Below are 12,352 nucleotides of genomic sequence, written 5' to 3'. Positions count from 1 at the left end.
ACAAGAGGGATTTATCCTTACAGACTCATTGTAGGTAAATAGAAAACATAAGGATACAATAAATGTATGTAAAATAACACAGATATTAAACAAATCTGGAGCCAGTGGCAGCACAGTGGGACAGAAGAAACATTTTTGTATGGTCAATCATTGCCAGAAAATTGTCTACAATAACAGTACAATTACAAATGAATACACTGAGGGGAAAAAACCCAAATATCACATTTTCTGTTCAGGGGGTTGATCACTCTGAAGGACAAAGGATCTTTTGTAACTAGAGGCATTTTGAAGTGATGGCCTGACTGAGCTGAGAGTGATCCCTCAGGCTGAATCATGTCCTCTTGTTGTTAGCTGCTCTCTATCAGGGGGCGAAGTCTAACACGAGCAAAGATGGACTCTGCTCTGTGGAGGCACCAAAAATGCTTGTTGGAATTCTTGTCTTCGTTTGGCCTACTTTTATCTCAGTCGTACAGTATGACTTAACAGGCCCCTTAACGCGTTGCATTACCTAAGGCCAATGAACTCTGCTTGACGTCAAGTTTGCCCAGAAAAACTAAACAAAAACAAAACGCCATGGCCATTTGGAAATAGCAGATCTACAAGCTCACAACGCGACGCATTGTGAGCTTGTAGATCGGCTATTTTCAAAAGATTTTTTATACATTTGAAGACTTGAAATGGGACATCCTGCATAATGAGTACTTTCTACTTTTAGTACTTTAAGTACATTTTGATACCAATACTTTGTACTTTTACTCAAGTACATTTTGAATTCCGGACTTTTACTTGTAACAGAGTATTTTTACATTACAGTATTGATACTTTCACTTAACCGTAACAAATGTGAGTACATTTTCCACCACTGGTTGTACAGTATAGCATGGCCCTTTACACATGGCATTACCTAAGGCTGATGAACTGCTTGAGTCATGGAAAGACGTCAAGTGTGTATGTCCTCTGCTACTAGGAAAAAGAAGACATCTGCTGCCCAGGAAAAACAAAACAAAACAAAACGCAGGATGTGCTGGATATGCAGAGCACTGTTAACATTTGTACAGTTTTTGAACTATGTAGTCATTGTTCATTTGTCATTGTGCATTTGTCATTGTGCATTTGTCATTACTCAATTTATCACTGAGACAGGAGTTAGGTAATTGTTTTTTAGTAAAATAGGTCTGTAGAAGCAGTCTGGGGCAAGGCGGGATAATAGAGAAAGAAGTCATTTATCAAAGGCAGTGTGGCTGTGAATAATGAGCTGATAATAATAATGGTCACTATTCTGTTCCAGATGAATGGATCAGACACTGTGAGTAAGAGAAGTGCCTCATTGACAGGTGAGGAATCACACAAACTACCAGACAATAAGTCATTTATTAAAATTGAAACAAAGTGTTGAGGAATGATTGATTACAGTCTTAAACTCCTCTTTATACAAACATACAGTAAGAAGAAGAGACCTGAGCCCCATGGACAACCTGACTAAGTTAAAGGGGAATACCACTCATTTTCAACATTGAACCATGTCATAAAAATATACCTTAGAGCTGTTGTGTGGAAATAAGAGAAAAAGTCCCCCCCCCTTCTATGTTGCCTAGAACTGGAGAATTGATTAAATCAGGCTTTATGCTTAATATTTACTTCATCGCAGCGACAACAACACCAAATCCATAAGTGTGTTTGTAGATTTGTTCTGTTTGTAGATTTGTTCTGTTTGTAGATTTGTTCTGTTTGTAGATCGGTTCTGTCGACAAGTGAACGACGGAGCATACATTGAGCTGAAATGTTTTTGTGTTTTTTGTGGTGCAGAAAAAGGGATCAAGCTGGTTCAGGAGGGACAGTACTCCCAGGCAGCCAGCATGTTTACAGAGGCCATCAAATATGACCCCAAAGATTACAGGTAGGTCAACCTGGGGGGTCATGACATGATTATGACAAACACACACAGGTCACATGGGCAGCTAGAGCCAGTGGTGGAAAGTAACTAAGTACATTTACTCAAGTACTGTACTTAACACATGAAGTGCCAGAGGTTTTTAAAAACAGGGTACATCCAGTGCCAGCGTTTTAAAACTTTAGTAACTTAGTAGATTTAGATAATTATTACAAAACATACATTAACCACTTCAGCCCTATATACATTTCGGCCATTCGAAAATAGCAGATCTACAAGCTCACACATTGTGAGCTTGTAGATCTGCTATTTTCAAAATATTTTCATACATTTGAAAATGTGAAATTGGACATTCTGCATAATGAGTACTTTTACTTTTGGTACTTTAAGTACATTTTGATACCAATACTTTTGTACTTTTACTCAAGTACATTTTGAATTCCGGACTTCTACTTGTAACAGAGTATTTCTATATTGCAGTATTGATACTTTTACTTAAAGGGATTGTAGGGAACATTAAGCCTAAATTTAAAAAATATTTATATATATATATTTAGCATTTTCTCCCCTCTATCAGCCACTATATAATGATGCTGGGGTGTTTTCCTTCATTGAAACACAGCCCTCTTTCTGAAATCCGTATTTTCTCTAATGTTTATGTGTTATATGTTTATGTCCGGGACGTAAATTAACGCACGCATGTGCGCGTCCGTGCGCGTCCGTGCCCGTATGAACGTTTTACTTTCGGTTTTAAAACGCTCTCAAACTTCGTTTTTGAGGCACCGAATTTACTTTTAAGATAGCGTGTGGATAGAATGTAGTTGTTTAACTTCATATATGTGGTCAATTTATCATGAAAGAGCCTATTTTAAAAAAAAAATTCAGAGAACCAGCAGGGCAGGCATTTCCGCATATTGTATCCCAATAAAGCAACCTGTTTGGGGCACGGTTCCTTGAAATGTACCCTTGCTCTATGGAACTCCCTCCTGCGTCACCCCCTGGTGGTCGGGGAAAAGAACTGCTGGAGTGGCGGTGTTTGTTTAGTTCTGAACTTCCCTACTATCCCTTTAAGTAAAAAGTTTGAGTCCTTTGTCCACCACTGGCTAGAACAGGCGTGTGACTTTGTCTTTGTGTGTGTCTTCACCAACTAGGTTTTTCGGGAACCGCTCGTACTGCTACAGCTGTCTGGATCTGTACCCTCAGGCCCTGGGCGACGCAGAACGCTCCATCCAGCTGTTCCCAGACTGGGCCAAAGGACACTTCCGCAAGGGCAGTGCTCTCATGGGCATGAAGGTGGGCATCATGGCACATAATATAACATGGCAATATGCAATGAAAGGGAATTCCAACTTTACTAGTCTGACACACTGCTCCAGTGGACCACTTTAAAACATTTGTCTTTTTTTTTTTTTTTTATGTGCATATGACGTGATTAGTTGCTTCTCAAGGTTGCTGGCCCATCCATCCACATCTTTTTATTTTCGTTTTCATAACGGGCAGACGGACGGTGTGAACACACCCTTAAAGTCAACAATGAAATGTTTATTATCCTTAACTCATTGACTGCCAGAGTTAAAACATCGTCTACAGTTCCCTTGCCACGGAAAACAACGATTTTACTGTACTTTAGAAAAATCCTGCAATATTCTCTGTGACCTCCTTCCTCACTGAGATGGGCTCAGTACACAGGGTGTCCGGTAGAATCGGGAAGTGAATGAGTTAACAGGCATCAGAGGAGTACATCTCAGTAGTCTGTGTGTGAATGAGTCAGGCTGGAGTCATTGATGAAAAAACAGGGTTAGGATGTGGAGTTTGACGGCTACTGCCACAAAGGAACGACCATCATATGGCTTTATCTGTGATGCTCATCACTTGGGCATTCATCATTGCCTGAGAGGTTATTCAACATGAGGGCTACGACACCGTCTGCCCAGGGATGCCATAGTGTGCTCAGCTTATAACCGTTATATCAGTTATCACGCTCTGTCCTTTTATCACTCCCTTCCCCCCCCAGGGCATATAAAGGCTTTTATCACTCCCCTCACCCCCCAGGGCAAATAAAGGCTTTTATCACTCCCCTCACCCCCCAGGGCAAATAAAGGCTGGGCATGTGATGATATATATGAAGGTCTGACCATCATTGTGCGTTGTGTTGGTAGAGATACAGCGAGGCAGAGAAGGCCATGGAGCAGACGCTGAAGCTGGACAAGGACTGTGAGGAAGCCGTCAATGATCTCTTCAATTGCAAAGTGCTGCAGCTAATGGTAAAAACATGCTTCTTTTCTTTTCCCTGTAAGGTGTGCATGATCATTATGTTCCACATTCTTTGAGTATGAGTAAGTATATTTTGTGTAAAACAAAAACCCAAATAAAGAAAAGAGAGGAACCTAAATGTTCTATTAGAGAAGATGTAAGCTGCTCTACCGCGTCTGATATCTGGTCTAGAGGGGCGGGTTCAAAATCTCCGGAGAAAAATTCTGCCAGATCCCATTGGTTCACCGATCTGTCTGTCAGCCCCGCCCCGCCCCATGCCCCTCCTCCGACCCCAATGTGCAGCATTGAGAGCCCTGACATCACAACATTTGGAGCGACGCCCACTGCACTCTGATTGGTTGGGGAAATGAAACACTTCCTATGCCAGGAACGTCAACAGGCTGGTCCACTGTGGTCCAGGCTCTTATTTATGAGCAAAACGTGAAGGAAAATAAAAGCCTTGAGATGGAGGCTAGAGGAGATGTACATCATAAGATAACAAACAGAAATAAACACAAAGACATTTTCATAGATCATTGTTAGACATTAACGATAAGATAGATTTTGTTTCCACGTGGTTTTCATTTTTAACCCTAAACCTACTCTATCCACACTTTGGATAAAAGCGTCTGCTAAATGACTGTAATAATAATAATAATAATAATAACCCAACATAATGTGTCCTTATGTCCTAACCCAACATAATGTGTCCTTATGTCCTAACCCTAACCCAACATAATGTGTCCTTATGTCCTAACCCAACATAATGTGTCCTTATGTCCTAACCCAACATAATGTGTCCTTATGTCCTAACCCAACATAATGTGTCCTTATGTCCTAACCCAACATAATGTGTCCTTATGTCCTAACCCAACATAATGTGTCCTTATGTCCTAACCCAACATAATGTGTCCTTATGTCCTAACCCAACATAATGTGTCCTTATGTCCTAACCCAACATAATGTGTCCTTATGTCCTAACCCAACATAATGTGTCCTTATGTCCTAACCCTAACCCAACATAATGTGTCCTTATGTCCTAACCCAACATAATGTGTCCTTATGTCCTAACCCTAACCCAACATAATGTGTCCTTATGTCCTAACCCAACATAATGTGTCCTTATGTCCTAACCCTAACCCAACATAATGTGTCCTTATGTCCTAACCCAACATAATGTGTCCTAACCCTAACCCAACATAATGTGTCCTTATGTCCTAACCCAACATAATGTGTCCTTATGTCCTAACCCTAACCCAACATAATGTGTCCTTATGTCCTAACCCTAACCCAACATAATGTGTCCTTATGTCCTAACCCAACATAATGTGTCCTTATGTCCTAACCCTAACCCAACATAATGTGTCCTTATGTCCTAACCCTAACCCAACATAATGTGTCCTTATGTCCTAACCCAACATAATGTGTCCTTATGTCCTAACCCAACATAATGTGTCCTTGTGTCTGCAGGAGTTTGGCTTTGAGGAGATGCAGAGTGTTGTCCTGTTGGAGAAATTCACCACCGTACAGGCTGTCCTAGCTCACTACCCAGAGACTGCCAGGGGTAAGCACACACACACACACACACACACACACACACACACACACACACACACACACACACACACACACACACACACACACACACACACACACACTCACACTTAGCAGGTCAGGAGGACCTGCAGTTCCTCTTTTTAACACTGGAGAGCAGTAATGTCATAGATTTAACATGAAATAAATCACAGTGAGAAGTAAGGAATTAAATTGTGTGCGTGTGCGCTCGTGTGTGTGTGTGTGTGTGTGTGTGTGTGTGTGTGTGTGTGTGTGTGTGTGGCACTTAAACAAAAATTCACTTCACACAACAAGGCTGAATTTCTTGTTCAAAGTCTAGTTGAACCATGTAGGGCAGGAACAGGACGTGTGTCTAACGTAACCACATTAACCCTAACCTCCCTGTTTTGGGCAAATGTGAAGATTTACACACATCTTCCAGGTCACAATGTGTTGTGTGTGTGTGTGTGTGTGTGTGTGTGTGTGTGTGTGTGTGTGTGTGTGTGTGTGTGTGTGTGTGTGTGTGTGTCAATTAAAGCAAAAATTCACTTCACACAACAAGGCTGAATTGCTTCTTCAAATGCTAGTTTAAAAACCTTTTGAATTTGGAGAGATTCATCCTTCCTGTGTGCGGGGAGTCTTTGGTGTGATTGCTCTTCTGATCTGTCTCCTGTGTGATGTCATGTGTGCACAGGACGTGTATCTAGGTAACCACGTTAACCCTAACGTCCCTGTTTTGGGCATATGTGAAGATCTACACACATTTTCCAGGTCACAATGTGTCTCAACACAACGCGTTCAGATCAGCTGTTTTCACTGCTATTGGATGATCTTTTGTAGAAGGAATTGTAAAGCAGGGCTTAACCCATTCAAACCCATTCGAACGCATCTGTGTAACTGCTTTAACCATTATTTCATATTTGGATATTCAAAAATAGCAGATCTACAAGCTCATAGTGTGTGTGTGTCTTCCCATCGTCTCTTTGCAGGTGGGTCCCAGGACTCGTTCATGGGTCAGGCTGGGTATGTGACCACTTACCTTTTATGTTTGTCTGGTAAAACCAAGCATAGTGACCTCACTGACCTTTATGTCTGCTCTTCTGTTCTTTAGAACAGTGGTTCTCAAACTTTTTCATGTCAAGGACCCCCAAATTGACACTTATTAGCCCACGGACCCCCATTTGAAAAGATAAGCGAGGGACCCCCATAAGAGAAGATTTTTTTACGGCTCTAGCAGTGATTTTCAAGCATTTTAATTTCAAGGACCCCCAGTCTGACATGCATTAGGGCTACAGACCCTCATTTAATGGCATCTCTATCTCTGAGACCCCAATTCATATTGTAAAATCGATGTTAATTTAACTCTGAGGGTGTACAAATGGAACCAAATGGACCCGTTAGGGTCCATTTGGTTCCATTTGTACACCCTCAGAGTTACAGACCCATAAGGGTCCATTTGGTTCCTAACTATCCATCATTTAGCTCGGGACCCCCTGGAACTCCCTCAAGTACCCCTGGGGGTCCCCGGACCCCACTTTGAGAACCAATGCTTTGAAGAACTGATGACATCATTAGAGATGTGAAATGTTTTTTTTTATCTTTTCCTGTTCTCTCTCTCTCTCTCTCTCTCTCTCTCTCTCTCTCTCTCTCTCTCTCTCTCTCTCTCTCCATCAGAAGTCCATGTCCGTCTCTGTGGGTGGGGAACGTGACGACAGAACTGACTGAGAAGCATCTATGGGACCTTTTTAAAATGTACGACTGTTTGTTCATGTCTACTAGGAGCAGCAGTTATCCATTATACTAAATCATTTTATTAAATTGTCTTAATAAATAATTGATCCCTATTTTGAGCATGTCGTAATAGGCAAAGCCTTGTTTTTTGTTCATAACATTTCTTACTTGTAGATCATATAAACAAACATATAAAAGAAAATAAATATATATAGAAAGTGCTTCTCGATTATTTGATTAATCAAAAAAGTAATCAATAGAATCATCTCTAAGAAGATCATGGATTGTTGCCATGAGTCCAAATCAACGCTTTCTTAGAATCCAGCTGCACTTTGACCTTTCTCCATCTGAACAGACTCATTGAACTCATTGATTGTCATTGGATTATCTTTGTATTTGTTTGTTTGTTTGTCAGGTATGGGGAGATAGAGAGCATCCGGGTTCTGCACGAGCGCTTCTGTGCCTTTGTCAACTTCAAGAACGCCAACATGGCGGCCCACGCTATGGACAAACTTAATGTGAGTCCTTTACTGCAGTGGTTCTCATCATCGTGGGGTCTACAGTGTAGATTAGGGGGTCCCAGAGGTACAAATCGTATCAGATAGGAGTTTGTAGATCGGCTATGTTCGGTGAACATTCAAGAACATTTGGTGTAGAAGGGGAAAAAAGGAGCGGGCCGAGTCTAGAGCCCTGTGGGACTGTAGTGAAGTGCGGTTAAGTGGTTAAAAAGGCTGAGAGAGCAGTGTTGATTTTGACAGCAAATTCTGATTCTGATTTAGTCATATTTCTTTGAATAAAATTCCATCAGGGTTTCATATTTTAGTCATCTGAAATGTTTTAGTTTTTGTCTAGTTATATCTTGTTTTGTTTCTCCTTCTTCTTAAATTTAGAGTTGCCAATTCTTTTGTACCCCTTTTCCTCGTTTGTACCCCTTTTCCTCGTTATGCCAATTAATTCCTCCCCACACACATCTCTGTGTTGTCACTGCTGTCGTATCCTACTCAGGGGTTTAATCTGCCGGTCCCAATGTCCGGAAGGATTCAAATTTATCGGACATCTGATAAAAATACCGGTCATAATTATTTTTATGCATTAATGACAAGCAGGTGCGTAAATACAGCCTAACAATTAGGCCTACAGCATTATATTTTGGATTGAGCTATTTGAACATGAACCATCCTAATATACACATTTTATATAGCAGGGTCATCTTACACAAATACATGAATTACCTACATTACCATTTGCGCATGCTGCGTGCGTAATGGTTTCTCAATAATCAATTGCGTTTGAACGCATTTTCTAATCAAAGGGCACTGCACAAAATTGGGGCTAAATAATGTGTCTCGGCTGACCTGCTAGGGCAATAAACTATAGACCACTATTCACAGGAGGTCATACTGAATAGTTAGACAGTGGATGCCATCCCTGGGTCTAGTTGGGACAGCCGTGGGAAAGTTGATGAGTTGTGAGAATCTTGTCGTCTCCTCGTAGAGCTATTCAGTTCAAAGTGGTAACGTCTTAACATGTCAATTCAATTCAATTCAATTCAATTTTATTAAAGTGTCCACCTCATAGAGTTAAACATAGGTCCACGATTATGGTTAACGTTGTGTTTCACCTCGATGCCATAGTAGTTGCAGTAGCCTATAGCTGTTATTAGTATTTACGCATCTGTGTTGGATATTTCATCTTCAACCTGCACTGTTGTTAAACTGTAGGGCAACTTGCCAACTTTACTCACAAGTGCCCTTGTAGTAGCCTAGTATCTGTGACATATTCTACATATATAACTCGTAATGATACAACTTGTGTGTGACTGACTGTTAAATACACAACTTTATATATGTAACTTGTGACCGCGGTCTCTGTCTGACTGCCGAGCAGACCACAGAGTAATAATATTTTGTGGTGATAATGAATGAACTGCCGTGTCATTATCAACCGCTCAGGATGTCCGGAGAGATTTATTTTTTCCGGTCTTTGTCATAAAAAAAATATTTTTTTCTGTTGTGAACTTGTGAGCTATTTTCAGAGTGCAACCAAACATAAAATGTCTTGTCTTTTAGTTCTACTGGATCTCTTCTCCACTAGATCCCTCACTAACATTTTAGTCTAGTTTTTATTTGTTGACAACATTGCCAATATATTTAGTCTTAGTTTTAGACAGTCATCATAGCTTAGTTTTTATTTAGTAAAAAAAAAGGAAAAAGGTCGACAAATATTTTTGGTCATAGTTTTAGTCGACAAAATCAACACTGCTGTAGAGTTGACTTGTGGTTGTAACCTGTGTTTCTACCAACAGGGTTATAGTATTGTGTTGTAACTTTGTGTTTATATTAACAGGGTTATAGTATTGTGTTGTAACTTTGTGTTTATATTAACAGGGTTATAGTATTGAGAACACACGGCTGGTGGTGCGTTATCCAGACCGTCGTACCCAGAGGGTGATCCCCATCCCGCTGAAGACCACCCTGCCCATCACACAGCAGACTGTAGGAGCAGCTGTTGGGTAAGTAACTCTCTCTCTCTCTCTCTCTCTCTCCAACGCAGTGGCCATTTTGCTCTTAACTCTTTAACTGACAGAAATAAAACATCATTTGCCACTGCCAGGAATTTTGGAGTGCTTTCACTAACCTGTGAAAATTCATAGAATATTCAATATGATCCATCCCCCCGATCGCTATAAAAGACGTGTCCGAGTCTCGTAGAATCGGGGGGGGGGGGGGGGGGGGGGGAGCGAGCCGCCGCGATCATCCGTTCCATAGTTGTGGGCGGTTGATTGGAGGCTGTTTTCACCAAGAAGCAACGACTCAGAGAAAAAGCCATTCTCCCAAATCGAATAACAAGGAAATGAATGCAATCACGTGACCCGCTGCTGCTCTGCTTCACAGAGAGACTAACAGTGACCAATAGACGGGTTTCCGAGCGACGTCATCACAGAGCAGAATGCGCAATCTGCGCATGCCTGGGGGTGGAAGGCGCGTTCGAAAATACAGCCCTGAGCGGCAGTGAGCGCACTGGCCAATACAAACTAATAGCCGAGTGTGCTCCGGTGCGTAATTTCCAAACGCACCCATAGGCTTCCCCCCGCAGCTGCGCGGTCATATTCCTCTCAATGTTTACTAACAGGAAACCTGTCTATAGGCCAGCCAACAGCTGAAAACACTAAATCATGTCATTTAATTCTCGTCATTGGCAGACAGACTACACCTTAGCCAAATATGACCAGGAATCTCTGATTTTTATCAAATCTGCCAGTTGAGAGAGCTGTGGAAACAAAACATGACAAGTTTCTCTCTGTGGCCACCAGGCTGCAGCAGTACCTCTCTGTGGCCACCAGGCTGCAGCAGTACCTCTCTGTGGCCACCAGGCTGCAGCAGTAGCCTACTAGGAGAATGAGACAGCCACCCCGTTGTCTCCTTCAATTTATTATCACAAAAGATTCCAAATAAATCACCTCCGTTTGAAGTTAAAATGAGGTGTGATGTCAACTGTAGGTTTAACCTTGGGTTAAGACTATTAAACAGAGTTTTAGCTTCCAGGTGTGTTAACTTGGCATGAGCTCCATGAAGCTTCTTACTTTGGAGATGTGTTTTAAATGATAAAAGGCTCTGGTAACGTCATAGATGTGTTTTAAATGATAAAAGGCTCTGGTAACGTCATAGATGTGTTTTAAATGATAAAAGGCTGCTCTGGTAATAGTAGGGAAGTGTTTTAAATGCTAAAAGGCTCTGGTAATGTTTTAAATGATAAAAGGCTGCTCTGGTAATAGTAGGGAAGTGTTTTAAATGCTAAAAGGCTCTGGTAATGTTTTAAATGATAAAAGGCTCTGGTAACGTCATAGATGTGTTTTAAATGATAAAAGGCTGCTCTGGTAACGTCATAGATGTGTTTTAAATGCTAAAAGGCTCTGGTAATGTTTTAAATGATAAAAGGCTGCTCTGGTAACGTCATAGATGTGTTTTAAATGCTAAAAGGCTCTGGTAATGTTTTAAATGATAAAAGGCTGCTCTGGTAACGTCATAGATGTGTTTTAAATGCTAAAAGGCTCTGGTAATGTTTTAAATGATAAAAGGCTCTGGTAACGTCATAGTTGTGTTTTAAATGATAAAAGGCTCTGGTAATGTTTTAAATGCTAAAAGGCTCTGGTAACGTCATAGTTGTGTTTTAAATGATAAAAGGCTGCTCTGGTAACGTCATAGTTGTGTTTTAAATGCTAAAAGGCTGCTCTGGTAATGTTTTAAATGATAAAAGGCTGCTCTGGTAACGTCATAGTTGTGTTTTAAATGCTAAAAGGCTCTGGTAACGTCAGGGAAGGTAGTTAGTAACGCTCCTTTGTGCTCAGACCCAGACGGCGCGGCCCGGTGAACGGAGACGAGTGTTACTTCTGGAGAACCACTGGCTGCCATTTTGGGGACAAGTGTCGCTACAAACACATTCCTGACCAGAAAGGAAAGGACCGGAAACCCTGGCAGCCTTGAGGAGGCTCCGTTTCCTCCTTCCTTTATACTGCAAGGGTTCAAAGGAGACTGGGGCCAAGAGAAGAGGTACTGAATGGACCAGAACCAGATTCTTTTGGCAATAATGGACCAAGTCAAACACGGACCACATCAAACACTCAGGCTCTAAGGGATACAAAGTAAACCTCAGCCTCAACCTCTCTCCTACTGAGGACATGAAACTGACCTGGACCTTAATTCTGTTGAAAGGGTTAAAGGTTCCTGGCCTTCCACATGGAAAGAGTTGGGTATTTATTTTCCAGGCCAAAACTTCTTGGTGATTTATCCTGGGGACCAGACCTGTATATAATAAACTATACAGACCTGTATATAATAAACTATACAGACCTGTATATAATAAACTATACAGACCTGTATATAATAAACTATACAGACCTGTATATAATAAACTATACAGACC

The 12,352-nt window shown here is 41.2% G+C and overlaps 1 protein-coding gene across 1 annotated transcript in view; it reads left to right on the top strand.

Annotated features, from left to right (window-relative positions):
• The window catches only part of LOC311059155 (uncharacterized protein), a 30,940-nt gene extending 19,020 nt beyond the window's left edge, over positions 1 to 11,920 (top strand). Inside the window, exons 7-16 of the mRNA XM_084076839.1 lie at positions 1,289 to 1,334; positions 1,807 to 1,897; positions 3,043 to 3,184; positions 4,051 to 4,155; positions 5,615 to 5,708; positions 6,688 to 6,721; positions 7,373 to 7,450; positions 7,845 to 7,947; positions 9,817 to 9,941; positions 11,778 to 11,920. Coding sequence (XP_083932965.1) covers positions 1,289 to 1,334; positions 1,807 to 1,897; positions 3,043 to 3,184; positions 4,051 to 4,155; positions 5,615 to 5,708; positions 6,688 to 6,721; positions 7,373 to 7,450; positions 7,845 to 7,947; positions 9,817 to 9,941; positions 11,778 to 11,913 — 954 coding nt within the window. The 3' untranslated portion in view covers positions 11,914 to 11,920. The remainder of the gene's footprint in view (positions 1 to 1,288; positions 1,335 to 1,806; positions 1,898 to 3,042; positions 3,185 to 4,050; positions 4,156 to 5,614; positions 5,709 to 6,687; positions 6,722 to 7,372; positions 7,451 to 7,844; positions 7,948 to 9,816; positions 9,942 to 11,777) is intronic.
• The last annotated feature ends 432 nt before the right edge of the window (positions 11,921 to 12,352 follow it).

The sequence above is a fragment of the Gymnoscopelus microlampas genome (assembly GCF_963454915.1).
Source record: "Gymnoscopelus microlampas genome assembly, chromosome: 13".
In the NCBI taxonomy this organism is placed as follows: Eukaryota; Metazoa; Chordata; class Actinopteri; order Myctophiformes; family Myctophidae; genus Gymnoscopelus; species Gymnoscopelus microlampas.
This window is presented reverse-complemented; position numbering and strand designations above follow the sequence as displayed.